Below are 12274 nucleotides of genomic sequence, written 5' to 3'. Positions count from 1 at the left end.
CCAGCTATTACCTCAGCAATGCCAAACCCACCACTAAACCATGTCCCCAAGTGCCACATCTACACGACTTTTTAAATATCTCCAGGGATGGCGACTCCACCACTCCCCTGGGCAGCCTGTTTCACTGCTTGGCAAGAAATGTTCCTACCATCCAATCTAAAGCTCCTCTGGCACAACTTGAAGTTGTTTCCTCTTGTCCTATTACTTGTTAAGTGGGAGAAGAGAACAAACCCCAGATGGCTACACCCTCCTTTCAGGGAGTTGTAGAGAACGATAGGATTCCTCTGAGCCTCCTCTTGTCCTGGCTGAGTTCCCCCACGTCCCTCAGCTGCTACTCACAGGACTCCAGACCCTTCCTCAGCTCTGTTGCCCTTCCCTGGACATGCTCCAGCACCTCAATATCTCTGTTGTAGTGATGGGCCCAAAACTAAATACAGGGTTTGAGGTGTGACCTCACCAGTCCTGAGTACAGTCACTGCCCTGATCCTGCTGGCCACATTAATCTCTTAATTCAATAACCAGTCACTGCTCTAAAAATTTTTTTCACCCCTTCAGTTAACAGGGTTATTCCAGTTTACAGTCAGGCTGGCTTCAGAGACAGAAGCTCGTTTCACCTCAGTGGAGAGGATTGATCACTATATCAAGGTAGGACTGTAATGCATTCAACTGCCTGTTGTGAAATTTTGTGTTGCTTGTTATGTTGCTGGCCTCAGCCATAGTCTGCCTTAGTACAGAATATATGTTCCTGATCTTGGAAAGGCACTAAAGCCTGTGCTGTAATACTGCAGAGTGAGTTTGTTTTGTGAAGTACATGTATCAGCACAAGGGGACTGAATGGCCCCAGAGCTGGTAGATAATTAAACCTAGAGGCATTGCTGACAGTAAAGAATGGAGAGTGTGAAAGGAGTAACTTGGGGATTCAACACATTATTTTACAGCAAAAGGATGGTGTTCTGGCATCCTTCATTTCAAACCTAATGGAATTCCTTCATTTAAGCACAGATAACTGTTACTTTATCTGCAAGTAATTCCACTTCATCCTAATAAGTGTGCTTTTCTACAGCTGCCTTACATAACATATTTCTATATGCTTGAAAAGTCAAGGGAATGCTCTTACTGTAAACATGAGAAATGTGCTCAGCTGAACATGATAAATGTGCCAGGCTAAGTGCTTAGCAAGCTACTCTGATTATCTGTTACCCTTTCTTTGTAACTGGGATTTGTGTGTGCAGAGCTGGGCATAGGTCAATGTGGAAAGTGTAGCCAGGAGAAAGCCTCCTACTGGGTCTGCTGTGTGAAGTGAAAGGCTTTTCCATTTAATGTTCCCTGTGAACCTCAGAGGAAGATAGATATATGTATTTGGTAAATCTGGGCTATTTAGTAGTTGATCTTTGTAGCTTTTTTTAAAGCCTGTGGATTTAATCCATGGGCTGAAAAACAGAAGAAAAAAAAACCCCAGACCTCTCCCCTCCCCCAGTTAAATAAATCCTCTGGAGGCATCTAAGTAGAGAATTTCTGTATATGGAGGACTTGGTGACCACACAAGTTGACAACTGTGCCAAATATAGTATCTCTCACTGGGCTGAGATGGGTTTATCACAGTTAAGCCCTTGGTGGGAAAACCTACAGTTGTAGGCTGTTGTTTGGGCCTTTTTGAAAGATATATCTCTCATTCTATATCACTATTAAGCAATATTATCTGTGATTTTTAAAAAATTTTGATCTCTAGACAGCCATTTATGAAACTGCAGAACTAGTTTGAAGCTGAAGTGAGGGTGGGTGGCCAGTGAAACACCATTCAGGTCCTGTGTTTTACCAAGGCCCAGGCTTGGCTTTTTTCATTGGGGGCTCAAGGTTGCTGTTTTTGAGTACCAAGCTCAAAGAATTGGAGCACTATCATAGCAGAGGGCTGTTTTTTCTCTCAAACTCCTGGTGTACAATTAATCTGCCTCTAACTAGATGTTGCAGATGTCCACAACTGAAATCCTTGTGGAATCTCTCAATGGTCAATGTAGGAAATGAGTGTCTCTAGAGGGCAATTTCTTACCTGTTCCAAGTATTTATATTAGAATGAGAAAAACAGCACTCCAGAAATGCTGTTTTATAGCATTTGTAGAGATCTCCCTTTGCAGAGACTATAAAGGAGTTGTCATGGTCTTGTTCAGTTACATGAGGTGAATCCCATGACAAGATTGCTGCCATTCTTTGAGGGTGCTTGTGCCAAATATGGGAAAGTGACCTTGACTTCACTCTAAACATGCTATAAAGCCTTGTTTGGCTTTCAGAGGTTCTGCTTTTCTGTTTAATCTGTGAACTGCCCAACAAGGGGCAGAGTGAAATAGCAAAAGTGAGCAGGCTGGAAGAGACTCAGTGATTCAGTAGTACAGGGGAACATGAGGAGGAGAAGGAAAAGGATGGTATTTACTATGTTACTTGGACAATCTCTTCTGTGTCAAAACCAACAGTAGTGACCCTGGCATGGCATAGCAAATGAGGCATAGAAATGCAGCAGATTTTGCATCCAGTCTTTGGGAGTGTCATGAAACTCAATAGGATTGTGCTAATAAATAATAGGCCTAAAATCCATTTGGAATTGCATTGAAGAAAACTACTCTTGTATAGAAGGACTGATGTCATTACTGAGGCAACAGGAGGGGAATTAACAGTGTGGTCAGTGTAATACAGCAAACTTCTGGACCACTGGGCCCACATCCAGCCAAACAGCTCATCATGAAACTGACATAAATTATCTGGGCTGAGTCTGCAGGGAAGACTGCTGAAAGCTGCAGCTGATAATTTTTCCTTTGGTGCTTTGTTTACTGGAAACTGAACTTTTGTATTTTTGTTAAAAGACACTTTCTCTAGAAGCTCCTGCTCGAATTAAGAATAAAACTCCTCCTCTGGACTGGCCACAGGAAGGTGAAGTTGTTTTTGAAAATGCAGAGATGCGGTACCGAGAGAACCTCCCTCTAGTACTTAAAAAAGTGTCCTTTACCATCAAACCGAAGGAAAAGATTGGCATTGTGGGGAGGACAGGCTCAGGTAAGAAAAAACACTAAGCAGAGTTAAATTATTACTTCCATAGAATAGATTGGGGCAGTCATATTGGTTCTCGTCTGTGTTTGAGTAAGTTGATGGCACAGGAGGGGTTGAGCACTCTGTCAGTGGAGGTTTCCATTCATGTCTGTACATAAGCAAGATCCCTGTAAAGAGCAGTGAAAACAAGTTTCCATTTAAAGCAGAGGGATAATATCCTGCTATGCTTGAACCAGTATGTTGATCATATTTAACTCCCCAAACCACTGACCAGCACAAATTGGTGCCTACAATGTGCTCATTGCAGCTTGTCTGACTCTCTTCAAAGATTCTGTACTGATGCTGCAGCCAGGTTTGGCTCTGAGCCGTCTCAGAATTCTGTAATTTGAAGAATCCAAACCCCTGTTTCTGAGACTTAAATCAACCTCAAAATGACTTTCTAAATAAGTGATTTATTGTTGTATTGGGTTTTTGTGTCAGGGTTTTGGCAGTGGGGTTGGGGCAGCACTCCAGGGAGGGCTGCTTTGAGGAGAAATTAGGAGCTACCCCCACAATTGCTCAGAAGTTTAAATGCTGAACTTCAGAACTTAGCAGAGCATTGCTTGCCAGGATTTTTTGGTATTTAAAAACTTCTTACATGTGGACAGATTTTAAAATGCTTTCTCATCTGAAAGCTGTTATGATTCTGTAGAAACACCAGTCGTCTTTTTCCTGTCTCATTTTTAGGGAAATCTTCCCTTGGAATGGCACTCTTTCGTCTTGTTGAACTGTCTGGAGGCTGCATTAAAATTGATGGAGTGAAAATAAATGATATTGGCTTGGCAGATCTTCGGAGCAAACTCTCCATAATCCCTCAGGAACCTGTTCTTTTCAGTGGCACTGTGAGGTTAGTGAGAGCATAAGAAGGCAAGAAGGGACTGAGCAATCTTCCAGCTTATACCTGAAATGAAATAGGTGCCCAGTGAGGTGGTAGCTCTCAGGCATCCTAGCTTCTGTTCTGGTTTTGAAACAAAAAAAAAACAAAACACAGATGAATGATTTTAGCTGGCCTTGTGCAGCACTGGGTTTAATCATCCTGTATGTAAGCCTTGCTTCCCTTTAGATGTGGTTGAAGTTTCAGTATCTTTGTCTTCCATCTCTACTCTTGTTTTATGGCTCTTCTAACTTCAATGTGCTGGGAACATCTGATTTCCTTGGCAAGGAAGATGTTAGTGGAAAGCCAGATGGGAATCACCTGTATGGATGAATTAGCACACTGCTGGTTTTCCATTCATTGCTGAATTAAAATTCTGCTTGTTTTTTGCTTCCCCTTCCAGATCGAACTTGGATCCTTTCAATCAGTACAGTGAGGAGCAAATCTGGGCTGCTTTGGAAAGGACTCACATGAAGGAGTGTGTAAGTATTATGTGCCCTGGGAGATGCATGTTTGCATGTGACTTCCAAAGCAACATAATTTGTTAGAAGCTACTTTAGAGGTCTTTATCTAAGCTTTTTCTCTGCTTTTTCCCTCTTGTTCTCTATGCTTTATTTGACCTTTTTTTTGTTTTTTCCCATGATTTTATCAGACTGATATTTTTGGTATTTTTGAAACATGCCATATTCTGTGGGGTTTTTTTGTATATAGCATAGCAGTTCTGCTTCATCACAGGAATTCTTAGGGTGTTAAAACATTTCAGGTGATATTTTTCTGTATGTGCCTTCGATGTGCATTCTGCATTTCTGTTTGTGACTATACATATCACATATGCAAATTTATGCTGAACTTAAAACCTTTTCAAGGCCCTCTGCAGCAAGTCTTGCTGCCATGGCATTTCCAGTTCTTTTTCTTTTAAGTCAGGTGGCAGGTATGGCTATGGAACATTGGCTGCAGGAATCCCTACAGGGACTAGGTTCACTCTCTCCTCCTGATGACAAAGATTGTCAGGAGATGTGTTTGTGTTTATATGATTTTGTGCAGTGGTCTTTAAGATTTTTGCCTCTTCTTTCCCACACAGGTTGCACAGCTGCCTATGAAACTTGATTCAGAAGTGATGGAAAATGGGGAGAACTTTTCTGTTGGAGAGAGACAGTTACTGTGCATAGCTAGAGCTCTTCTGCGTCGCTGCAAGGTGAGCACAGCAGGGAGGGAAATAGCTGGAGATACCAAAATTATAGGATTGAACAAGCCTGTTTTGTGCTGGATTCTTTCTGTCAGAGGAATCACACCAATGATTATTGCAACCCAGACAGAGGTGTAAGGTTAAAACAACCAGGAAGGTGTCTGTAGCCAGCTCCTGTAATGTCCTGCCATTGAAAAGGCATTGCTTGCAAGTGCTAACCAATAGTGTGTCAGACTGGCCTAATCATGTATTCAGTGTCCTGTTACTGGGGAGCATCAGATTCTTCCCTTCTTCCACCTTTTTGTGAATATGAGCCAAGTGTTTTCCTTCTACATGATGCTCCACTAATGTGTGGGCTCCAAGTGGAATCTGGGACCATGCTATGCTAGCCAAGTGAAAGATTTTGCAGGAATGGAAAACAAACAATTACTGTAAGAAAGGACTTTTGGATTGAGATTGACCAGAATGCTGGTTTTAACAACCTTTTTTTCTGAAATGTGATATATCATAATTTTTTGAAGTTCACTTTGCACGTTTTTGAAATCAGACTGCTCAGCGGAAGTTACTGCTGTCCCTGCAGTACCTGCACAAAGCACATCCAGTTCAGCTTTGACAAGAAATCACTCCAAATCGGTTAGGTCTGAGGGGAAGAGATTTCTTATCCAGCATAAGAAAGCCATTAAGCCTGGTCAGTATTGACTTGTTCCAGGAGGAATGTCACCACCAGGGATATGTCAAATTAGTTTACTGGTAAAATTTATATTTGACATTCGTCTATTGAATATAAAATTGAAGGTAGTAGAAAGCTGAGGCCCAGGTCATAACCCACATGTAGCTGTGACCATAAAATGTAAATGTCATCCATAGGCTTTGTTGAAAGCAATTACATAAAGAAAACTGAAAGGATACTTGTAAAACCTGTGTGCCCAGAACTCTGTAGGATTGCCAGTTGTGACAATTCTTGGAAGTGGCCATTCTGCCTACTTTATGTATTTTTATATTCAGGGAGGGAAGGTGTGAGCATGGGTAACAGCCAGGATTCTGTGCTGTTTTCAGATATTGATCCTGGATGAAGCAACAGCTGCTATGGACACGGAGACTGACTTACTGATCCAGGAGACCATCAGAGAGGCGTTTGCAGACTGCACTATGTTAACGATTGCTCATCGCCTGCACACAGTCCTGGGCTGTGATCGGATCATGGTGCTAACACAGGGACAGGTGAGCAGGGAGGCGTCTCTGCCTCTGGTCTGGTGATGCCATGTGTGCAGACTGAACTGAGGGAACAGCTGCACTACAGGCTAGAAGATCCTGTGTTCATTCATATTCTTGGTAATTATACTCCAACAGAATCAGTTGCTGGCTGTGGCAAGATCAATGACAAATTTTTTTTTTTCACACCAAGAAAGTACCATAGAATAACAGTCTGTCTTTAAAAATCTTTTTGAGACTTCTTTGTAGGTTAATTCTAAGATGGGTAATAGCATAAGCATCTCTGCTGGGGCTCTGTGGCAGTTTCCCATTACTTTCATAAAGCTCTGTGCCATCAAGGACACCCACGACAGATACTTTACCTATTTTTCAGGCTTCCATTTGGGAGCCATAAACAGTTAAATTCAAGAACACTGGGCAAGGCTCTTAAAGGTAGAGAAGGCAAAAGCCCATAGCATCTGCCTCTGCCCTAACCAGAGGTTGCTTCCTGTTGGGCTAGTTCCAGTTTATGAGCCAGTTTGAAGCATTCCAGGTTCAGTATCCATAAATGCAGGTACTTTCACTGCCTGGTGTCTCATCTAAAGATGACTGCTGTGTTTTCTATTCTTTACCATCACAAGTCCAAGGGGTGGGAGTCAATTCTCTGCTGAATTTTATTGACATATTTTAATTTTACTTGCCTTGTTTGATTTCAGGTAGTGGAATTTGACACCCCGACTGCCCTTCTGGCCAACGAGAACTCGCGCTTCTATGCTATGTTTGCTGCTGCAGAGAACAAGGTTGCTGTCAAGGGCTGAAATTCAGGGCAAAGTCACTTTAATTTTGGAGAGCTACGCTCCCTGCCTGTGGCAGGCCAGCTCTTCCTCCTCCTCGCAGATTATTGCCTTTTCATCTTTTAATTTTTAGCACAATGTGTCAAGTCAGAGTTTTTAAAACCATGTCAGAAGAACTCTTCATGTTTTTATTATTGTATTTATTCCATATTACTAATTTTTGTTATTAAATGCACTCTACAAATGGCTCAGGGAGCCATAGTTATAAATGTATCAGAGGCCTATAATGAAGCTTTATACATGTAGCTATATCTATACATAATTCTGTATATAGCCTATATTTACAGTGGAAATGTAAGCTGTTTATTTTATATTAAAATAAGCACTGTATTAATAACAGTGCATATTCTTTTCTATCATTTTTGTACAGTTTATGGTACCAGAGATCTGGCTTTATTGGACTGTATCAGACAACATTTTGTCTTTTACAGTTCGTCTTTTCCTAGTGCCAGATTTTCTGCGTGTCTGAGTGGAAGTGAAGCTTTGCAATAGTGTCCTTTATTGTCACATCTTTGTCTAGCGCAGCAGAGAAGAGCTCTGTGGTGTAACTATTGCATTGTAATTTATCAAAGCTATTTGGGGCATTGCTGATGTTCACCACGGCAGGGGCTGCTGCTTCCCATGATGCTTTTCCAAAGCAGGGTTTTTAGTGATCCGAGTGGAAAAACCACTCCTGGGTCACATTAAGGCCTTGTATTTTCTCAGTGTCCTGACACAGTATTTCTTACTGTATCAGCAGAGTTTATTTTAATGCAAGCAAGCCCAAGCTCTTCCTGCTTCGCTGATCTAACACAACCAAAATCTTACTGTTTGTGGAATGATCTGTAACAAATTAATCATAAGGTTCAAATCATACCCTGTATGCTGGCAGGAAAGCCTTTTCAGAATTGCTTCAGCTGACTGACTCTTTACCTTGAAGCTGCTAACACTCCTCAGAGATTTAGGTTGGCTTTCACTGGCATGGGTACCACTAACTCTTTGTTCTGCTCACTTATACTAAGATTAATCAACATCGATATTTCCTGTTTCTTTCTTGCACACTTGTTAAGGAAGCGGTCCTCGACCCCACGTCTTCTGGAACCTTAAAGGGGTTCCTGTTGATCAGGATGTAACACTGGTGTAGGACATAGTTTTCTTACTGTAAATGACCTACCTCAGGTTACTGGGTCCTGCGTAGTGCGTTGCCGTGATCACTGTACACCATCCCTGTTTTTTGGGACCTGTGGCCCGGGGGGACACAGTCGCTCCTGTGATAACCGTGACTTATTGAATGGTCAGCGTTGCATGTCTTTGTCAACTTGGACATTTTGTAGCCTTAGCATGTTTGCAAAATGTCTCATTGAGGCAGAAATCTGAAAAGTAAATAAAACTATTTTGGGTTTTGTAAATTTTATTGGCATAAGTGGTTTGTTTTGGGCACATAAAGAACTTTGCACCTTTTTGAGCCTTTAGGAACAAGTTTCCAGGATTTTTTTTTTCCTCTTCTTATGTACCTCAGTCTGATCTTACATTTGTCAGAGTAAAGGTGTTTCTTTAAAAAAGGAGTGTACACTTTAAAAGTGTAGTGAGTGATTTTTGTGCCCTCCAGCATGGGGGTAGCTTGCAATACATGTATGTTGAGTAGTACAGGGAGTAATAATTTATAGTCCAAGTATTCAAGCCAACTTTGAAGGGCTGAGGTCAGGTGGAAGACCTTCCTAGGCTCAGATTTTCCATTTTCTTTACCTGAAAGCACTACTGTTTATAGAGGGACATGACTGCAAAGTCATAGAAGCATTTCTACCTAGTAGTACTACAGGCAGATTGTGGTATTAACAGAGCTTGCACTGTAACTTGAAGTAGAATAAAAAGCATTGTTGTGATTGTTCTTAACTCTTGTCCAAAACAAGAATTAAGGGGCACAGACTTTACCCTGCTCCCAGGCTTGGAGTTTACCCCACGGACTTTTAATACTTCCTTTGAAGGAAATGAGCTAATGTACCTGGTTCTGCATGCTGCAGGGTCAGTGTGTGGCTTCACTTTGCAGCTAAGGCTGAGCTAATGGCAGTCTGGGAAAAAGGGGAGCCATCCTGATCTTATCCTCCTTCTTCTTCCAGGCTGGGACTTCCTCTTCCCTTCCCGATGCCAGCAGTGGCTCTTGTGTGGTCCAGTTCAGAAAGCTAACTTGCAGAAAGCAGGAATGCTGTACAAAGGAAGGAGACAGGAAGGCACCACCCACAGGAAGGGAGGTGAAGTGAGGCTGCTCTTTTCAGTAGGTTCTGGCTGTAACAGTAGCATAGGTGTGAGGGGGAACAGCTCAGCATTCACTGCCCCAAACTGCTGCTTCCCAGTTAGACTCTCCTAAAGAGCTGAATCCTTACTGCAGCTTTGGTTACCTGAAACAGCTCAGCAAGGTGTTAAGGGTCTGTGATGGAGCAGGTGAACAGTCATCTGTGAACAGCAGGGATTATCTCAACCATTTGTTAAACCTTGGCTGCAGCACTGTTACTTTGGAATTAAAGTCGGAGACTGACAGAAGGAAACGTTCTTTCTGTTGTGATCACTTATGTGCTTCATTTGGCACTTGTCTCACAGGTGTACTGAAGTATTGCCGCTCACAGGGGTAGCTGTAATTTTTTTACTGGCTTTCATCCTGAACCACAGGAGCAAGCAGAGGCCTGGCTAAAGGCCCTGTCACTGAAGGGGGAAGGAAAGAACATTAATATTTATAAATGGGACTGAAATATCTTTATCTTTGGAGCATTCTGAAAGAGGTTGATAATGATGATTGGAATGTTCAGGAGTTGGATTCTGCTTTAGAATTTATAATGTGATATCCAGAGAAGACTTCATCCTATGAGGAATAGAATAAGACACTAGGATTGGGCTAGAGACTTTCCTTAAAGAGATCCTACCCAAAATAGCGTGGGAGATAGCACATGCTTCTGTTCTGGTTTAATATCAGCTGGCAACTAAACTCCACACAGTCCTGTGGGATGGGGGAGAGAACTGAAAGGGTAGAAGCTAGAAAACTTGAGAGTTGAGACCAAGACAGTTGAACAGGGAAAGCAGGAAACCACACAAGCAAAGCAAAACAAAGTATTCATCTCTCATTGCCCATGGGCAGCTATCTCCATGAAAGCAGAGCTCCATTGTGTGTAATGGTGATTTGGGAAAACAAACACCATCATTCTGAATGTTCCTTCCTTCCTCTCCAGCTTTTATAATGCCATATGGTCTGGAATATCTCTGTGGTCAGCTGTCTCTGCTGTGTCTACTACCATCTCCTTGAGCACCCTCAGCCTCCCTGCTGGTCAGGTGGGGAGCAGAAATGTCCTTGGCTCTGTGCAAGCCCTGCTCAGCAACAGCTATAAAACATCTCTGAATTATCAACGCTGTTTTTAGTACCAACCCCAAACACAGCTTGATACCAGCTACTGTGAAGAAAATTCACTCTATCCCAGCCAAAACCAGCACATTTTACAGCAAAGGCTGTGGCCCAAGACCAGCAGGTGCCCAAGATGAGAGAGATTTGCCTGGGATAACTGGTTACTGTATTGTTCTCTGGAATTTCCATTACGTCAGTTTTGCTTATTCTGTCCAAACACAGTGAGTGCAGCTGATCCTGATTCATTATCAAAAGCTTAGAGCCTCTTCAAGAGAATGTGTTTCTGCTCATCTCATCTGTCTGATGAGTGGACACACTACACTTGCTTGTGACTTCAACCAAAGTGCAGGTAGGATTCTTCTAAAATTACTCTGCAGTTAAACATGCAGTTAGATTGGTGTAATCAGAGTCTAAAGTTGTCCTGGTTGATGACATTTCACCTTCTCTGTGGTGAAGGTGTGCAGGGTCAGATCCTGGGGTTGCTGGGGCTGTGCTTTGCCCATCACCTGTAGATGAAAGCCAGGTCAAACAGGCTTAGTGCATCACTGGAAACAAAACTGGAGGAAGCTGAATTTTTTCAAGAGGCAGCTGGTGTGAGAGGTGGTATCAGAAGGATAAAAGCAAGACATTTGACTTATTAAAAGAAGACGTGGACAGCAAAAATGGCAGGACAAAATGTTTTTCTTAGTTACAAGGGGGGTTATTGCAGACGCAAAATTTATTTTTGAAGGTGGTTCAAAAGAACACTGAGAAAGTGTGGAGCGCTGTACGCAGCAACCAAAGAGCCTGAGTGCTGTCTTGTTAATTTTTACTGCAACAGTAGCATGTGTTTTACTATATATAAGTGATTACACAAAGGTTTTCTTTAGCTTCAGGTCGGTGGAGGGTGATACTGTGATTTGTTTAACCCTTGGTTGAGCATGTAACCGCAGCCACAATTTGCTGAGGCCACAATTTTTGCCTCTGGTGTGACGATACAGTGGAAACTGAGCTGGAATTTGGTGCAGATGCTGCAGTTGTTAGTGTAAGGTTTGGGAGGCTTTTAGAATGTACCACTATGGATTCATTAAACCCACAACCATGTGAGAAATGTTCCTGTCTTGTCCAAAATATGCGCCTTGGAGCCTCATCAGGCAGTGAGGTAGGCAAAGCATAACAGTGAAAATTAGAGTGAAAATAACTTAGAGAGGTGTCATTACATGGGGCAGAGACCGTGCTTCTCTTTGCCTGGGGGAAGTGCAAATCACAGTTACTTGCACACATCATCTTCCTTCCAGCTTGCTGACTCCTGCTGTTGCCATGCAGAGAAACAAGTGCTTGTACAAAGCTGATAATTTTGTGGTTTCTGTCCTTCCCCATTTAGGAAGGTAGCAGTAGAGGGTGTGTGATTGATTGCCTCGACTTCTGGGGAAAAGTACATTATGTATGAGCTGGGCTCTGGGGCCAGTTTGCAGTGAGAGCTGGAGGCAGGAAACTACGGGCAGCCCAGCTGGGAGAGAAGGGATTAAAAAACCGGGTCGGGTGTGTATGGGGTGCAGGGAGAAGGGAGGCTGTGTAGGGTTAGCTGTGAGCTCCATGTGGGTGTGTGACCAGGAGGAGTGAGGAAGCCAAACTATGTACCGGTGGGATGCGGGTGCAAGAATCAGCTCTGCTGGAAGCCGTGGGGTGGAGGGTTTGGGGCTGCTTGTCGTGGAGCTGGGGCGGGGGACGGTGAAAGTGAGACATTC

General features: G+C 42.8%; 1 protein-coding gene across 6 annotated transcripts in view; it reads left to right on the top strand.

Moving 5' to 3' along the window:
- The window catches only part of ABCC5 (ATP binding cassette subfamily C member 5), a 47092-nt gene extending 35487 nt beyond the window's left edge, over positions 1-11605 (top strand). For 2 of the 6 annotated variants that reach the window (XM_005525024.3, XM_088060844.1), the window contains exons 24-30: positions 556-645; positions 2853-3042; positions 3763-3922; positions 4353-4431; positions 5031-5144; positions 6192-6356; positions 7043-8568. In XM_005525024.3, coding sequence (XP_005525081.2) covers positions 556-645; positions 2853-3042; positions 3763-3922; positions 4353-4431; positions 5031-5144; positions 6192-6356; positions 7043-7144 — 900 coding nt within the window. In that variant the 3' untranslated portion in view covers positions 7145-8568. Of the gene's footprint in view, positions 1-555; positions 646-2852; positions 3043-3762; positions 3923-4352; positions 4432-5030; positions 5145-6191; positions 6357-7042; positions 8569-9276; positions 9881-10377 lie in introns of those variants that run through there. The other 4 variants (XM_014254337.2, XM_088060846.1, XM_088060845.1 and 1 more) reach the window with 4 other exon arrangements.
- The last annotated feature ends 669 nt before the right edge of the window (positions 11606-12274 follow it).

Source organism: Pseudopodoces humilis, chromosome 11 (assembly GCF_049639895.1).
Source record: "Pseudopodoces humilis isolate 2021_Gansu_Grassland_sample_001 chromosome 11, ASM4963989v1, whole genome shotgun sequence".
NCBI lineage: Eukaryota > Metazoa > Chordata > Aves > Passeriformes > Paridae > Pseudopodoces > Pseudopodoces humilis.
Note: the sequence above shows the minus strand (reverse complement) of the source record. Positions and strands in the feature narration are given on the sequence as shown.